We start from the raw sequence: 17320 nt of genomic DNA on the forward strand, positions 1-17320 counted from the left end.
TTCGAACTCTTAGAGGAAACGATCTTCGGCCCCATGTCGATTGGAGGTAACATGAAGGTTGTGATCGTTGAAAGAGACATGTCAAAACATTCTCAAGATCCATAAATGTGGCTCCCGACTAGGCAAAACAGAAATAAGCATTCGGAGGTAAGTTGGGATTGGCTTGGCAATGGGATGAACATACAGGGAAAGGGCCTGTAGCTTCCAATATAATTGGGTTTTAAGGGCCCCTGATTCTGGTCGACCGGCCCTGCCGCAAGGACGGATACCGCAGCTATTCACGAACCATCCCAGCCTATCTGGGACTGCTGCCCCTAGCCCCGCAACTTATATTACCATCGTGAGATTGCTCATGCTGCCATGCCCATGCTACCGTCCCTGCGTGTGGTGCTTATCAATCATGTTATACCTTCGTTTATCGAGTACTTTGCAAGATTGTAGACTATAATAATAACTGCTTGCTGGCCAGCAAACCTTCTGTGAGATCAACTATTCTGTATCCTATTACAGTATATTGTATATCCCAAGTTATTAGGGACATCCACTCATTTCACCATAGCCTCCAAACGCTTCTCGAAGGAAGATGAAATCAGACATCATCTCCGCCCTCGCGGGTACCTACGCTCTTTTGAATGTCACGGTGTGAGTAGAAAGATACGAACAATCTTGAACGAGTCCAGCGTAGACCTTCATTCACAAGACTCTAATCAGCCACCATCACTAGCATCACCCAAAATGGTACGGCCCTGTTGGACGAGGCGTACGGCGCCGCGCCAGTAGGACACCTAACCTACACACCTGAGGGCTGGATGTCAGCCACAATAACGGCCACAGAGCCGGAGTGGCGGCCCCTGGACCTCACCTTTCCGGCGCAGCCGAACCAGACGGACGCAGAATGGGCAGCCGTCGGCAAGCAGTATGTAGACAGGCCAAACCTGAAATTTTTCTCCATCTTTCCTATCTGTCACCCTCTATCCCAGACCCTTCAGGCTTGTGCTGACTCCACGCTCCTCACGCCCAGCCTGCTGTGCTACGCAGGCCCTCTATCCGTCAGCGACGCCATTCCCGCCAGCAACGTCTCGGGCCAGGTGATCCACGGGCCCCTAGACGTGGCCACCATCCCAGCCTGGGTCGGAACCAGCCAGCTCAGGAACTACACCGTGTTCGAGGATGCCGATGGAGAGACCTTGCTGAGGATCACCTCGCCACGGCCAACCGGGACTGCAAACCTGTGGTGGCGGAAGCTGCCTTCTCGGCTGTGATGAGCACGATGAATGCGGCGTGGTACAGCACGCAGGCAGTGTTTTGATGCATTTTTCTTGTACTTGCCGACCTTTATACCCTTGTATATTCTTCGAAAATAAGCAGCTTAGCCTCTAGTGCGCTGTTCCTCATGCCAACAGCAGCGAATGCCGCCAATGCTGCGGCAATCGCAGGCCTGTGCAGGTTCTAGTGTCACCTGCGCGTTCTACACAGCAATGCTCTGCTACGATTTCGCTACCTCCGAATATGACAGTGATAGTAGTGTCATCACTTTGCATTGGTAATGGGATCGTGCCAATTGCTAGATTCAGCGTCCGCCTACTCTATCCTGTTCACAACAGATTACTTTTCAATTTGACAGCCCTGACCCTAGCCCTCGACTTCTTTTCACAGCACATGTGTTCTTTCACAGTCTGCCCCGGAAAGGTCTTTCCCGCACTTGTCACAGACGAACGTAGTCTTCTTGTCTTCCTACGCATGTGTCGGTGAAAGTTGGAAGAGGCAGCAAAGGGAGTATCGCACTAGGCATACATATGGGTCTCAAAAGGACATTGAATGGCAAAACATGGATTTTCTTCTGTAGGAGTTTATCCCAGAGGAGAGAGTGCTAGTATTCGTAATCCAAAAGTGACTTGATGAACAGGATATGTACAGAAACTCATAATTTTGTTGTACAATATCTGTTCTAAACACAGTGAGCTATAAGTCCTAGCGCCCTTTCGACACTCCGTAAATTGCGCTTCTGAGCCTTATTTGATCTTTATTTTGCCTTCATAGAATCTTCAATCTTGCATAAGGATAGTCGGGATGCCTGAAGATCTTCTCTTGCGCGGTCCAGCCGCGCAGGTCCTCAGGCAGTGGCAGAAGTTCGAAGTTCAGGGTCAAGAGAACCACCAAAAAGCGATATTCCATTGTAGCCAGACGGCGGCCTGATGCAAGTTCAGTAAATAATCAAATTGAACACGAGAATCATTCTGAAGGACTCACCAAAGCAACCCCTGTATCCGCCACCAAAGGCAAGACTGGGCAGCGCATATGGATTGAAAACTTCCTTGCCAGATTCGCCCTTCACTAGCCATCTCTTTGGCTCAAAGCGACCAAGGTCACGGCCTGCCGGTCCCTGAAAACCATCTCCGCGCTTGCTCGCGGCCTCTTGGCTGGTGTGACTGCGCTTGGCCTCGTCGATAGGAGCAGGCTGACGGTTGATGTGTAGGTTGAGGAATACCTCCGTGCCCTTCGGGATCGGGCATCCAAGCACCTGGGTGTCAACTACTGCCTGACGAAGCATGGCTTTCGCAGTACCGGCGAGACGGAGACCTTCTTCGCAAGCTCCGTCAAGATAAGGAATCTCAGTCTGGATTATCTCGTTGACGGTTGGAGGGTCCGGTCCAGGGAAAGCAGCACGCAGCGCAGCCCGAAGCTCGCTTTGAACGCTTGGATTGGATTCCATGAATCTCAGAAACCATGTGATAGCATTGGCGGTGCTATCATGACCAGCGACCAGCATGACAAATAACTCATCTAACATGTGAATATCCTTGGTGGGGTCTGACGGGGGCTTGCCGGCTTTTCTGGCCTCAAGAATCTGCCTGCGAAGAACCAGATCCATCATACACTGGTCCAAAGCATCGGACTCAAGCTGTCCTGTCTCCAGCAGCTGGAACCGCTCAACAGCTTTCTTCATGACACGTTCAACTCCCGAAAGGACAGTCCGTCTGAATTTCCGATAGCGTGGTGTGTATGTCTCGAACTTTTGAGCCCACTTCGGTAGAGGATGATTGGAATTCTTAGAGATAGTTGCTCCGATGTAGCGGACCTCTTCCTTAAGGAATGCACCTCGCGGGGCGGGCTCATCGTCTAATTTTTGGTCTCCAGCGAGCTGTTCCTCCAGCTTCTTGGCGTTGTATCTCGTCAAGCCTGGTTCTTCGCCCACAACAGCTACCCACATGGCGTCCAAGGCAGCGTCTTTGAGGTCATCGTGAACCTTAAACGCTTGGTCGTTGTAGACTGATGCTGCCTTAAGTCGCCACAGATCCACAAGCTCCAGAGCTGCCTTGTGTATATTGGGGGCTGCTGCTCTGCGGAGGAATTCGGCGTTCATGACATCCTGCCAGAGTCGTTTCTGCGCCCGCAGCTCCGGCGTTGTGTATTGGGAAAGAGTTGCGTGTGGAAACATGGGTGCGAACATGTCTATTGCCATTGGCGCCTTGTCGAATTCCTTGTTCCGCCGAACCATGATATCCTCGATCTCCCTAGGATCTTCAATGATCACCATGGGTTTGCGAATCCCAGGGAACAGCAGCTGGGCGATAGGCACGCCTAGCTTCTGGGTTGTAACCGTGAACAGCGTGTTGGAGAACTCGTTAGTGGCTTCGATGATTGGGATCAAATTTGGGATATCTCCCGTGATGCGTCCAACGGATTCCTCATTGTAAGGAATGCCTGGATATGGTTTTGGCATCAGCTTTCGTCGGAGCCAGATGATTGCGAGGAGGATGCCAAATAAGCCGATGGCAGAGTTCCTGAACGACGTTGGTTCTAACATTCTGTCACTTGGGCGGTATCTGGCTCCAGTCCTAACCTCGACCAAGGCAAATCATGAATCAAGGACGTACCCAAGCCGTCAACCAAGTTGTGAGTTAGTGGGCACTCTTATTCTTTTCTTTTTGTAGTGGATACTTCTTAAGGTGGATAGGTAGCACTGCGCTTATGCAGCGAAGCCAAATCCGTACGTTCCTATAGGCTGGCCAAAAGCCATAAATGGAATTGTATGTGTGTTGGTGCTAGGGGGCTGGGCCCTGTTCAATCCAACCTCTAGTCTGCGGCGGCATTGTATGTTGGCTGGCTGGTGCATCCTTCAGCCCCAAGCAACGGTGTCGAGTCAGATATGTGCTCGTAGGATTTGATTAGAGCCCGTCGCAGACCTCGAAACAGCACCATCGTGGGTTGTCTTAAAGTCTTGGAGATAAAGAGTCTCATTGTCACATTGGGATTTTTACAAACCCATATCAGTACGACTTTCAGCTTGCATTTTCGGTGCTCAAGCTCAACCAAAACCTACTGGATTCGTTGTCGCCCCATTCGAGCCCTTGGGCTATTGACCTTCTCATTTCAGCGCCTGGCACTTTGCACGTGCAATCTTGGGTAAGGGCTCCTTGAAGACCTCGAATGCTTACGACTGGACCCGTTTGGATTCGTAGTGGGCGTTGTCTCAAGCCAAGAAAGAAAAAAGTAAGCAGGAGAGAACTCTCCTGGTGTGGGATCTTGGGCTTCTGTACGGTGCTCAGGTATGCCATCAGTGTTGATGGAACCAAGAAATTCCCATTTCATCCCATGCCGAGGACTTCCAGTGTGCCGTTTGATCATTGAGCATCGTGTTTACTTCCTAACAACCAATATTTTGATTTTATCATCTTCTGCTGGTCACTCCTGTCTAGTATCTAGTCACACCACTCTTCTCTCTAACCGACTCTACGCCTCAAAATTCTCAAGCAAGAAGCTTGGCACCCCAGGCACAGCATTGTCACCGATGGGGCTGCTGATATCAACCTCCTTTCCACCATCCGTCAGGTCGTTGCCCTTCTTGGTGCCCTCTTGGATCTTGATGACCACTATCCTCTGGAAACCGGTCGACCTCTTCAGGCCCGGCACCATGTCCAGCAGCGTCTGCTGCTCGTCAAAGGCAAGCTTGCGCTCCAGCACAACTGAGGGTTCCTCGCCAGACTGCAGGCGCTTCTTGAGCTGCATGACGAAGGGCATCGCCTTCTTCATCTCGCCCATCTTACCGATCTTGCCGTTGAGCTCCTTCTCGTTGGTGATAGATTTGGTGGCGGTATCCCAGTTCTCGCGAAGCAGTTCGATGTACTTTTCTTGCCAGGCAGGGAACTTATCGGTTGTGAAGATACTGTGGAACCGGTCAGTCAAATGCTACTATCGACGCTGAAGACATAATAGTCAAAGAGAGTGAGATCGGATTAACTTACGTCAGCTGCTTGGGCTTCTTGGGGTCGTAGACAGTCTCCTTGCCCTTAGCCTTCTTCTTCAGCTGGGCTGACTCGGCGCTGTTGATGCTGCTGGATGTGTGGCGGACATAGTCTCGAGCAGCTGACAGACCAGGGTTGACGGCAGGCACCTCGGGGAACTGAGCCAGTTGGATGGACTGAGGCTTCTTCAATATTTCCAGCCAGATCCACTCGCAGAAATGTGGCGCAACAACGGCTAGGACCAGGGCTTGCAGCTCAAAGTACCGGAAGATCAGTTCCTTGTGCATCTTAATACCCGCGCCGATACAGGCCTCACGATAGAAGTCTCTTGCGGAAGTGAAGTCGAACCATGCGGCTTTCAGAGCCAGTTTGTAGTTTGTCGCAGTGTACTCCTTCTTGGCCTCGGCAACCAGGGCGTTCAGCTCGTTGTCGAACAGGACGTCCTGGTAGGAGTTCAGGGGCCCAGTCCTCAATTCTGGGTCTTTGGACACCTCCTCGATCCATTCCCTGTTGTTGAACAGTCGCAGGACTCCGTTATCCGCGACGTCTTCTTCGAAGTTGGCATCGGTGTTGGCATCGCCAGCATCCGCCAGAGCAATACGAGCGGCGTCGGCTCCGTACTTCTTGACAGTGTCGTCCAGGGTCATGAAGTTTCCGGTCGATTTGGACATCTTAGCGCCGTTCAGCATCAAATGTCCATTGGCACGAACTCCACGGGGCCAGTACTCCTCGGGGAACAGAGCAATATGGTTGTAGAGGAAGACTTGAAATACATGGTCAGCAAATCTGCAACAAACTCAGAGGGCTCAATTATGTCTTGCTCGCTGGAAAGTTCCATAAGACAAAACATCTCCTTCGCCTGAGCCATCGCAAGACGAATAGAAGAGTACCAAGTTCACTTACAGGTAAGATGGTTGGGAATGAGGTCCTTTCCACTGACACGGACATCCAGAGGGTACCAGTACTCGAAGTCACGGCGCATGCCTTCCAGGGTCGCCTTGGGAATCTTGGACTTCTCCAGGACATCGTCGCTCAGCTCTCTCCTGCAGAAGATGTAGTCCCAGACCTCGTCAATCATTTGCTCGGGGGCGATCTTGCCCTTGCCTTGCGACCGTCCGAAAAGGTCAGCGTGTAGCCATGGAACAATGGTGTAGTAGCTCATGTAGATCGTAGAGTCACTCAGAGACTCGACCAGGAACGTCGGATCGAAAGGCAGCTTCGAACCCAGACCATACGTTCTTGCGCAGGCCCATTGGTTCAGCCAGTTCAGGACGCCAACGAAAGCATTCCTTGTCTCAGCAGAGTAGGTATTCAGGTTGTTTTGAACCCAGTCAATGGCCTGGTCCCTCCACTGCTCCTCACCGTAGTTGATGTACCACTGGTCCATCAGTGCCACAATACACTAGAGAAACGCGATGTTAGCTTTGGGGACTATCATGTGTGAATATGTCAACACAAAACGGCTGCTCACCTTGTCACCAGACCTGCTGACAACAACGCCCTCGGGCTCGGCGTAGGCGAAGGCCTCGCCGGCTTCAATCAGGTCGTTTCGAACCTTCGGCTTCGCAGTTTCGACCTTCTCGCCCTTGTACTTGCCTACTAGGAGAGTTCCCTGGTAGTATCCCTCCTTGTAAGCCAGCTCCTTCGCATCGGCCAGGGGCTTGGTGTCCTTCGGCGACGCAATCTTCAGCTTCTCAACGAGGGTCTTGGCGCAGATATCTCCATAGCTAGGCGTGGAAATGATGGGGAAGATTTCCAGCTCGGCCCACTCCTTTTGAATCCCATAGAAATCGGCCTTCTTGGCCAGCTCCCGGACGGTCGCGTAGTCATCAGGAGAGTCCGAGGGAACGCTGGTAACCACACCGGTTCCTTTAGTCTCAAGGACTGTATCCATAGGCAGTATACGGACGCCGTCCTTGTGCAGAGACAGAGGTGCATGCACCAAGGTTCCGATGCAGTCAGATCCCTTCAGTTCAGCCTTGGATGTGGGTGCGACGCCATCCTCCTTCAGCAGTCCTTGGAAGGACATATTGCGAGCGGCGCGGTCCGTCATGACGTAGTAGTCGTTGTCGGAAGCCTGGTAAACGCCATAGGCAAGCTTGGGTCCGACGTAACATGACGTTTGGCCGTACATCGTCTCTGGCCGCAGGGTCGCGGGAACGAAGAAGACATTAGAACCCTCAGGGAGCTTTCCCTTGATGGCCTCAGCCGCCTTGGGGGCCCATTCCAGCACTTTTAACTTCAGAGCAGTGTATTCCTGGGGGCCAACACCCTCTCCTTCGCTCCGGTCGTGGTCCATACAAGGCTGACCATCCTTGACAGAGTAAATCGTATACCGCTTTCCGAACTTGATCTTGCCTAGCTCCTTGAGGCGAATCATTTGCCACCTTACGAATGCTTGGGACGGTAAGTTAGCAGGAAGACATCTCAAAAGGGAATATACACCAGCGTATTCTCACCATCGTAGTAAGGGTTCGCATCAGTGGTGACAAATTGTCTCCTCCAGTCGATTCTGCAGCCCAGAGCCGAAAGATCTCGCTTGCACAGAGGCGGGAAGAACTCGAGCCAGTAATTCGCGTCGGCAAACCTGTGAATCTCATTCCTGGGAATGCCGACCGACTCCATGATCTGGAACTGGTACTTGGCCTTGACCGTCTTGGCGTTCGCCTTGCCCTTGGTGGCCTTGAATTTGGTGACATCCTCGTTCTTGGCCTGCACGGTTTTCTCCTTGCCATCCGGCTTTTCTATTGGGATCTCCACGTCCTCGTTGTAATTTTCGAACTCCTGGCCAAACAGCTTGACCTCGTTTGCGATCTTATCCGCAGAGGCCTTGATGGGGAGACCGGTGCAGTGGTAGCCTTGGGGCCACAGGACTCTCTTTCCCTGCATCCTCTCCCATCCAGCCATGAATTCGATCTTGCTGTCTGAAAATGCGTGACCGACATGCAGGACGCCGTTCCTACCCAGTAGCCATGTCAGCACCACAACCCCTACAGCCTGCTTGTGTTGTACTCCTCGAATGTTCGGTGTAGATGGACGTTTAAAGGGGATGGAGCGTACATATAAGGATACGCAATGGTGCCGAAGAATTTAGGATATTTCTCTCGGAGTTCCTTGGGGCTTATCGAGTGCAGAGGGATCTCGTCGGTCGTTGGAGCATCTGGCCGGAAGACTCCGTCGGCCTCCCATTTCGCTTGAATCTGCTTCTCCCAGGCAACCAGGGCGTCTCGCTTCTCGGTCTACAGAGGCAGGGTGAGTATGAAGGAAAGCAGATCGGCGGCCGAAAGACCTACACCCTTGAGCTCCTTCGTCTTTGAGACGGGCACGACGATGTTGGGTGCCGCCATGATGGGTGGTTGCTGTCGCTTGCAGCACTAGTAATACGGTATCTGTAAGGGAAGGAGAAGGTCAGGAAAATATGTATATACGATTTGTCCCCAGAATTGACTCACCACCCTTCGTCTGTGGCGGTCTTTTAGCGGGCTGAGATGCGAGGCTGATAGGTGCTCCAGGTCCAAAGTTGAGTCACGATGGGCAGGTGTGCAAATGCTCCGTCTGCTGGCTTTGGAGGGGCCAAAATTTCGCACCAGGAACGGATCGCGGGGTTGGTGGGCCCCCAGGCCATGAGCCAGGCCGACAGATGCACGACAGGGGTCTCGAGGCGGCTCCCGAGCGAGCCAAGCTTGCAGGGGGCTGTACTGCAGGTCAGTGGGTGCGGCGAATTGTGGAAGGCTTTTTGACGGCTTCCTTAAAGAGCTGGACAGCCGCAGGACAGCCTTACCTCACATCAACCTGCCCGGACCGTATCAATCAGCTCATCTTCGATATTGAGACAACAGCTGCCTTGATCTCGTACCGAAAATGTTCTCAACACTGGTCAGAAGGGCCGCACAAGGCACGAAGCCATCCTCCAGCGCAGAGTATGTCCGGAAGATGAGGGAGCTCTACCCTCCGAAGAAGGTCTGGCCGCCAGACTTCAAGAGATTGTCGCCGCAGGAGCAGCTCAAGTTCGAGAAGAAGTTCAAGCGGAGGTTGGCCATCGCAGCGGAACGGCCGCGATGGGTAAAGTTCATCAAGCTGGTGCAACTCTTCACTGTCACTTGTACGTCAAGATGAAATATGGACGACCAGGAGTGTGACCTGCAGAGAAGAGCAATTGCTGATAATAAACAAGCGGTCATTGTCTACGCAGCTCTGTTTATGGACTGGAAGCAGGAACGGCAACCATTTGATGATGTACGTCTCAGCATACCCTGGCTGTGCATAGGCGACGACTAACAGGGAGACACAGATTCGCAAAAGTTTCTGGAATTTTCTTGGATTTGAGTATGAGCCCAAGTCTGGAGGGCCTAAACAGAAGATTTCCCCTGAGAGCTCACCACGGGCTCGTTGAGGTTGTTCTCAGTGGCCTAGCCATTGGTTTTGCTGCATTTCTAGGCGTTTGGTTGGGGATACCCAGGGCATAGCAATTGGTTATAGACCCGAGCATTAGGGCAATGGAAGTTCTCTCCTCACACCCGGATGCCAGTGCCAAGCTGCCATCCTTTTATACTGCCCTGCTCTTCTCGATCGGAGGTAATTAGCCACTGCGTCTGTACCGCGCCAGCCGTTGTACGTGAGCAAGTCAACCGCTGCTCTGAGCTGCCCACTGCCCATGCGCGTTTTGATGGTCTAGCCCTGTCTGCATTTGCCGCAGGCCCATCATAAGACATTAACGTCGTGCTTGAGCTCGCCTCATCTCCCAGCCCAGACAAAGTTCCCGCCCATCCCAAGGCCAGCGCCCAGCCCCGTACTCCTAGATTCGTTGACCGGTCTCTTCGCCACTGTGCCCTGGGCCTTGACGCCCGCCACAATCCTTTCTAAATTCGTCTCTATTACCACGCCCCCGACAATCATCTCGGACAGCGTCGCGTGCAGGCTCTCGAAGTTGAATATCAGGTCTAGCTCGCACACATTCTCGAACAGCTTGTCCAGTGCCTCGACGTAAACCTGGATCAGGTCGATCAGGGCGAGCGGGGATTCGGTGGACGTGGAGATGACGATGAAGAAGAGTGTTGCGTAGTGTCGGTATGTCACCAGGGAAGGGACGTCGTTGTGCTGTTGGTCGCCGGACGAGTGGGAGGTGCCGGAAGCGGCGAGGAGAGGAGGCAGTGGCAGGAAGTTGCAGGAGCCAGCTGGACGGTTGGAAACGAGGGTGAAGATCTCGGAGATGAGGCGTTGCTGTATGCTGGTGTCCTGTAGAAGCATCAGTAATGTTTGCGACGAGGGTCTTTGGGCTGACGGCCAGCGGATGGACGGCTTACGAGCTGTGTGTAGAACTTCGTCAGGCGTGGTTGGCCTTGGCCATTAAAGACCAGAAAGGCGTTGATCATTCTGAGATCCTCGGCGCAGTATTCTGGGTACTTCGGAGGGTAGCCAGTTGCCCACTGGTTAAAGTGCTTCGAGATGATATGCCGTGAAATGGGAGCGTCGCAGTGCAGACGGCCAATACGCCCCGCGATTACGTGACGTGCTGCTCAGACGGACGGAGGGATAAACGGTCAGACGGTCAAGACGGCAGACGCACGGACTACAGACTTGACCCCTGAAAAGCTGGGGAAAGCTACCTGGGTACTGGGAGAAGGTGGGGCGCCTTGCTAATTGACGTGCGCAGAGAGCTCCATCCAGTTCGCCCATCCATCAGCACCTTGTAACAGCTTCGAGATCTCCCCTCCCCGCGGCCCCCAACCAACAACTCGACGACTTCCAGTGTCTCTTGTTCACAAGCTCCAGCAGCATCGCCAGATCCTACGGCCAGACATTCAGCTTTTCTCCTTCACAGCCAATTGTCACGCTTACTCCGTTCAAAATGACCAAACAATCCCTCTCAAGAACCACCGGCATTGTCGCCCGCGGCCTGCGCACTTCCACTACCCGCACAGCTCTGTTTGCGCCTCGACGTGCTGTTGCTGCACCCACCTCCAGAGCTCTCCTGGTCCCCTTCTTCATGACAAAGTCGAGATTCCTTTCAACTACTCCCTCTCAAACCAGAGGTATCCTGCCTGACTCTGACGATCCCGCCCCTCCCAATGTCCAAGATGATGGTGTTAAGGCCATCCCGGCCGACCTTACCGACGGAGAGTACCACGAGGTTGCCGACGCGTACCTCGATGTGATCGTGTCAGAGCTGGAGACCCTCGCCGACAAGAACGAGTCCATCGAGGTCGAGTACTCGGTTCGTAGCCCCCCCCCCCCCAACCATATTATCACAAAGCCCCAACCACAAGCACTTCCTATTAGCTCTTTTACTAACCCCAGCCCCTCTTCTCCAGGCTGGCGTCTTGACCTTCGTCTTCCCGGACATCGGCACCTACGTGATCAACAAGCAGCCGCCCAACAAGCAGATCTGGCTGTCGAGCCCCATATCCGGCCCCAAGCGTTACGACTACGTCGTCTCGGGCGAGGGCCAGAGCCAGAAGGAGGACACGGCCGTCGGCGACTGGGTCTACATCCGCGACGGCTCCACCCTCGGCGAGCTGTTCCTCAAGGAGCTCAACATCGACCTCTCCATGTCCCTTGGCCAATAGAATCTGCGCTAGGTGAACGGTGATGGGATTGCTATTAGCAACCTGAGCTAAACCCCGGCGTCTGTTGCATATGGCGAGTATGGAGTCCCTGAGGAAAGGAACACAAGATGGACAACGGGAGGTGAGGAGCCCGAACGTCAGAACGACGGAAACACATACTTCGTTTGCCGGGGACAACTGGGCATTTCTTGCTTCGCATCTGAATCATACTTTGTGCCGTCCCTCCCGTGGGGACGGCTGACGCAAGAGCAATAATAGGGGCACTGCGTTTGTATTTACTACTTTTTAACGTTTCACGCGGTGGGCATCGAGACGACACAGCTGAAGTAGCAGCTGGAACAACAGAAACGTATGTGGCAGGTCAGGCACAGCCGGTGAAGCGGCTGCTGCAGCATCTTGCGTGTACTTCTCACCAGAGAGCAAATCTTCACTATTTCAAGCATAACACCCATTGGTGTTGCACGATGCGATGAGACTGTGCTCCTGGTAGCAACCCGAGTCTTGCGGCATAGCCCACATCGGCACCGAGGTATCACCAACTTTATGAAGAGATGTCTCCAGGCTCCATTGTATCATAGTACACATTAATTGTATATGCTCGCTAGTCAAGCGAACCCTACTAAACACCATCCTCCGGCACATGCGATAAGCTGTGGAAAAATCGAAAGCGCTCATCCCGCCACTCCCCATCCACGAGACAAGGGCAGGCCTGGACATTGAAGCCAGGACAGGCCAGGTCACCTTCTCCTGGATGCGATATGCATTGATAGAAAGAGGTGGATGTACAAGAAAAAATGCTGAGCCTTTTCCCTGATGTCTGCAGCTACTCTGCTGTAGGCTCCGTTATACAACCCCCGTCAACTATTTCCCCCGTCGAATCCTAACATCACGCCGTGCTCGAGATCATCATGTCGGCACTGAACCAAGAACTCTCCACAACACTGAACAGCCAGATCTAAGTTCTTCCGTCTCGTAATGTGACACGATCATGACTGAGAGGCCAGGTAGTTAGCGGCCTAAAGGAAGCATGCGTTAGCCGAGTCACGACATATTAATTCTGAGGTCAGCAAGAAAAGATCTCGGAATTCAAAAGCTCAAGAACACGAGAGTCAGGCAATGGCTCAACTTACCCTTTCCAGGTTGTAGTCGTACTTCTCCAGCGCATTAAGCGCGTCTCCCCTACTGTAGCCCATACTGGTCAGGTTCTTCAGAATCGGGTCGTCGTGCTCGCCGTCCTCCGTGAGAGCCCTGCCCGGCGCATTTGGCCTCGGCCCAGTGAGAAGTCCATTGTTCCCAGCCTCCTTGCCGGGCTCAGTTGCTGCGGCTGCCGCAGGCGGGGCCGCTCCGCTGCCTGCACTGCCTGGCGGCGGTGGGCTTGCTGACGTCTTTGCCGGCGGTGCGTCATCAAGCGAGGCGAAGATGGCGTCCCAATCGTGGTTGTCCGGCTGTGTAGGGCCCTTAGAGGCGCCCTCGGTCGGAGCCGCGGCGGATGTCTGGGAGGCGGCGTTGTCGATGCTGGCAAAGTCGAATGTGCTCTCGTTGCTGAAAGGGGCTGCAGGGCCGTGGCTGCTGCCCGGGGGAGCTGCTGTCGCGTCACTCCTGGCTGCTGGTGGAGGACTGTCGAAAGTGGCGTTGAAGTCGTCAAGCCCCGACCTACTAATGGTTTGGAAGTCGTCGTCGGCCGAACCCTCCTTGGCATCCTCGAGATCGGCAAAATCATCATCGAGATCATCGAAGGTAGAGCTTTGCTTCGACATTCCTGCCGTCGTGGCGTCACTGCCGGCAGCAGCCGGGTTTTCCGTGCTTGGCGCCTGCTCGGGCTCGGGGAAGCTGCCAGGAGGTGGGGCGCTACCGAACATGTCATCCGCTGTCTCCTTAGCTGTTTCCTCGGATCCGGCAGCTGGTGCATCTGGAGAGACTGCCTTGGCCAGAGACGGCGACTCTGGCTTAGCCGTCGGGTTGGGAGGAGGGCTTGCTGGAGCGAAGTCGTCATCAAAACCACCTTGGTCATCTTCAGAATCGGAATCGTCGTCTTTTTCGAGCTCGGAAATGGGTGGAAACTCCGAGTCGAAAGCCGACCGAGCCTTGGGCTGTTCCGGCGCCGATGAATCCTCTGGTGCGGCGCTTGGTGCTTTCGAGTTCTTGAAACTGGCGAAGGCGCTCTCGAAGTCATCCTTGGCCCTGGCTTCATCCATCGCCGAAAAGGGGTCCCCACCGGACGCAGCGGGAGGATCCGCCTTCGCACCGTCAAAGAAAGAGCCAGGATCGGCGACCTTCGCTTCCGGCGCCTTGGCCTCTGCAGTCGAGCCTCCCGTGGCGGTGGCCTCAAGAGGGGCAGGGGGAGGTACTTCTCCAGCGGGAGTTGAAACCTATCAATTGTTAGTCCAGTCGTCGGTCTACGCCGAGGAGACAAACGATAACAGGATGCTTGAGCTTACTTGACGCGGCTCAGGCGGGACAGGGGTTGTTGTGGACGCTTCACTCGCAAAGGTCGGGTTCCTGCTCACATTGGGGCTATTTGATGTGGGCGTGGCGAACGACCCGGTGCTAGCGGCCGAGGCCCCTGTGGTCTGAGGCTTGAAAGCTGGGATTGCAGGACCAAAGACATCGTCAAAGGACTTGTCGTTGTATGTCTTGGGCGCGCCGGGGCTGGCGAAAGCGCCCATCATGTCTGTGCTGCCAGTCCTCCGGAAGAAAGGGTTGCTACCACTGGCATTACTGAGGGCAGGACTAGCAACTTGCGGCGGAGGATTCGGCGGCGGGCTTTGGCTGAGCTGTCTTGCCAGCTCGGCATTCTCCTTCGTGAGGTCTTCAGCCTCTGTCTTGAGCTTGTCGCGCTCACCCTCGTTAGTCGTCAGCTGCTTCCTGTTGATGGCGACCAACCCCTTTTGCTGTCGGGCTTCGGACTTGAGCTTCTCGATCTGGGGTTTGAGAGAAGCCACCTCCGCGTTGACAGCCCTTATCTTTTCTTTCAAATTGGCGTTCTCCTGCTGATCAGCCTGCAAAGCTGTCGCGACTGTTTGATATTGAGTCTGCAGATCATGAAGGGTGCCATCGAGAGCAAGGCTCTCCGCCTGAAGCTTCTTCGTCTCATTGCGGGAGGCATTGAGCTTGTCTTGTAACTCCCGCACCTCCTTCGCCTGGTTCTCATAGAGAGTGCGAAGCTGAGCGAGGCGCTGCTCGAAGTTCTTCTTCTGCTGGGAGGTCTGAGTGAGCTCATTCTGTGTGGCATTACGTTGCCCTGCCACATCCTGCATGGATTTCGAAAGAGTTCCGATCTGATTCGACAGGTTCGCAAGCTCCATCGTCTCGTTCATATCATTGCCTTTGGCCTGAGTTTGAGGCTCCGAATCACCCAACAGATCTTCTGCCACTGAAGGCTGAGGCGGAGCGGGTTGCGGGAAAGAGCCGGATGCCGACCCGCCCGTGGCTTGAGGGTTCAACGACCGGCCAAACGACGAAGAAGGAACAAAAGGCTTGAAGCCAGATGTCGCTGTCGGTGAAGCCCGGGCTGGCGATGAAGGTGCGAGAGGACTCGCGCTACCTGCAAATGGGTCATTTAATGTGGGTGCAGGGCCCTGAGATGCTGTGGCAGAACTAGGCGCAGATTCGAGTCCAAACAGGTCATCAAGAGCGGATACTGGCTTCGGTGGTGGTGGTTGTTGGACTGGGGTTTGTTGTTGGGGTGGCGCATCGAAAGCATTGGTAGCTGTAGATGGGCGTGCTTGAGCGCGCATACTAGGCGGTATGAGGTTTGCTGGGAGCACTTGCGGCAATTCTCCTTGTTTCATACGTTGCTGCCGGATCAGATACATGGCCACGGCGAACTCATCCCGGTTGAGACGGCCCTCTGACCTGATATCGGCGAGATCCCAGATATTCGCAAGGGCAGCTTCTGGGAGATTGGACTGGCTCAGGAACGGAACCGCCTCTTCACCTGTAATGAAACCTTTCTTGGTCTTGTCTAGGCTGTCGTAGATAACGTCGAATCGCTGCTTGTCGCCTGGCGTGATCAACCACGCATCGCCGGTGGATTGGGGCGCCAGAGGAGACCTTCCATGGCCACCTGCCAACGGAGAGGCTGTTCGCATGGGGATTTGGTGCCCGGCCTGCCCACTAAGCTGGCGGGGAATCGCCGAGATTGGCGCTGTTGGGCCACTTGGGCTCTGCGGCCGTCCGGCCGTAGAGCCACGCCGCGTGGCAGCTTCGTACAGAGGCGCCGGGAGGATGTTGGGAAGAGCTCTCAGCGCACCAGACTTCATGCTGGTCAGCAGGTGCATGGCGATGACGAACTCGGTCTGCACGAGCGCGCCCCTCTGCTCCGTATCGGCGAGCTGCCAGATGCGGCCCAGTGTCTCGTTGGGAAGATTCGACCTCTCGAAGATCTGTCTCGCCTGCTCGCCACCGAGGAGGTTGCCAGGTTGTAATTGTTGGCGCTCGAAGAGGCCAGCATACTGCGCGACCTTGTCTGGGGTCAGGGGAGGGATTCGAATCGGGGCGTTCCCGGTGCCCTGGGCTGAGATGGGCTGAGGGGAGCCAGTGGGCGCGGGAGCGAGCGGAGGAGGGGCGGGCGTAAAGCCATCGAATCGTGGGATGGGGCCTGGCTGTAGAGCAACTTGTAGTGTGGGTTCGCGACCGGCCTGAGCATGGCCGATCAGGCGCAGTGCGATACCGAAGCCGGCTGGGGTGAGAAAGCCTCGGTTCTCTTGGTCGGCGAGCTGCCAGATTTCCCCGAGTATCCTCGAGTCCAGTCTGGTCTTCTCGAAGAACTTGACGGCGATCTCTCCGGTGACCACCCCGACGCTCTCGGTGTCTGCTTGTCGGAACAGCTGGCCGTAGACTCGTTTCTCGTCGGGGCCGAGATTCAGGTTCGGAGCGCCTGTGGGAGGGAAGATGAGTTAGCCCCAAGTCTTGTCTACCGGTTGACCACATTGGCCGTCCGCGTATAGCAGCTCCCGAGCAGCCACAGGAAGCGCATATGTTGGTCGGGTCTCACCAGCATCGGTACTGCTGCTTTCAGCCATTGTGGAATAGGGTGGTCCAGCAGCCAAGCTCCCTGCTGCAGCGTGTTCTGGGTTTGTTGTAGTGCCTCGCCTTGAGGATGGCTGGGCAATCGATGGCGCAGAGTAGTCGCAGCTCGAAATACGAGGCCGTTGGTTGCGTGCTGATTGTCTTCGCGTGTTCTCGCTCGGATGCGATGGAAGGGGGCGTGGACGGGCGGCGGATCTTGGCCAGACAGGCAGCTGGCGTTATCAGGGAAAAGGGAAACAAAAGGGGCGAATGACTGACTGACTGACTGAGTGACAGACAGACAGACAAAAAGGGAGGTTGATGTCGACAGCAGCCAGGCGCACAGGGAAGCAAGCACGAAGTTACAGAGTGGAGAGGTGGTTGATGAGCGTAGAGGCTGGGAGATGACCTGCTCTAATTGATGGGTTGCTTGCCCCTGTCCAATCCATCCGTCGTCACACGGCTGGGCACATTGAAACGACGGGCCCAACTACGTGG

General features: G+C 54.7%; 7 protein-coding genes across 7 annotated transcripts; 3 read left to right on the plus strand and 4 right to left on the minus strand.

The window, feature by feature from the left end:
- Window positions 1-583: 583 nt before the first annotated feature.
- J7T55_005858 (uncharacterized protein) lies at window positions 584-1262 on the plus strand (the record flags this gene model as incomplete). Its single annotated transcript, XM_053137935.1, has 2 exons — window positions 584-642; window positions 725-1262. The coding sequence occupies 2 exons, from the start codon at window positions 584-586 to the stop codon at window positions 1260-1262; spliced, it is 597 nt and encodes a 198-aa protein (XP_053000629.1).
- A 772-nt stretch (window positions 1263-2034) lies between these two features.
- Window positions 2035-3808, minus strand: J7T55_005859 (uncharacterized protein; the record flags this gene model as incomplete). Its single annotated transcript, XM_053137946.1, has 2 exons — window positions 2035-2192; window positions 2251-3808. 2 exons carry the CDS (start codon window positions 3806-3808, stop codon window positions 2035-2037), a joined length of 1716 nt encoding a protein of 571 aa, XP_053000630.1.
- Window positions 3809-4734: 926 nt separating this feature from the next.
- On the minus strand, window positions 4735-8593 carry J7T55_005860 (leucyl-trna synthetase; the record flags this gene model as incomplete). The annotated part of the gene is made up of 7 exons (XM_053137957.1): window positions 4735-5167; window positions 5247-6009; window positions 6150-6648; window positions 6718-7643; window positions 7706-8205; window positions 8307-8485; window positions 8540-8593. The coding sequence occupies 7 exons, from the start codon at window positions 8591-8593 to the stop codon at window positions 4735-4737; spliced, it is 3354 nt and encodes a 1117-aa protein (XP_053000631.1).
- Window positions 8594-9107: 514 nt separating this feature from the next.
- Window positions 9108-9524, plus strand: J7T55_005861 (uncharacterized protein; the record flags this gene model as incomplete). The annotated part of the gene is made up of 2 exons (XM_053137968.1): window positions 9108-9348; window positions 9421-9524. The coding sequence occupies 2 exons, from the start codon at window positions 9108-9110 to the stop codon at window positions 9522-9524; spliced, it is 345 nt and encodes a 114-aa protein (XP_053000632.1).
- A 456-nt stretch (window positions 9525-9980) lies between these two features.
- Window positions 9981-10618, minus strand: J7T55_005862 (p-3 complex subunit sigma; the record flags this gene model as incomplete). The annotated part of the gene is made up of 2 exons (XM_053137981.1): window positions 9981-10481; window positions 10550-10618. The coding sequence occupies 2 exons, from the start codon at window positions 10616-10618 to the stop codon at window positions 9981-9983; spliced, it is 570 nt and encodes a 189-aa protein (XP_053000633.1).
- A 476-nt stretch (window positions 10619-11094) lies between these two features.
- On the plus strand, window positions 11095-11812 carry J7T55_005863 (mitochondrial iron uptake protein; the record flags this gene model as incomplete). The annotated part of the gene is made up of 2 exons (XM_053137992.1): window positions 11095-11460; window positions 11558-11812. The coding sequence occupies 2 exons, from the start codon at window positions 11095-11097 to the stop codon at window positions 11810-11812; spliced, it is 621 nt and encodes a 206-aa protein (XP_053000634.1).
- A 986-nt stretch (window positions 11813-12798) lies between these two features.
- Window positions 12799-16836, minus strand: J7T55_005864 (UBA/TS-N domain-containing protein; the record flags this gene model as incomplete). Its single annotated transcript, XM_053138003.1, has 4 exons — window positions 12799-12828; window positions 12943-14181; window positions 14251-16691; window positions 16809-16836. 4 exons carry the CDS (start codon window positions 16834-16836, stop codon window positions 12799-12801), a joined length of 3738 nt encoding a protein of 1245 aa, XP_053000635.1.
- Between the last annotated feature and the right edge of the window lie 484 nt (window positions 16837-17320).

This window comes from Diaporthe amygdali, assembly GCF_026229845.1.
Source record: "Diaporthe amygdali strain CAA958 chromosome Unknown NODE_1_length_4327563_cov_65_473760, whole genome shotgun sequence".
NCBI classification, from domain to species: domain Eukaryota; kingdom Fungi; phylum Ascomycota; class Sordariomycetes; order Diaporthales; family Diaporthaceae; genus Diaporthe; species Diaporthe amygdali.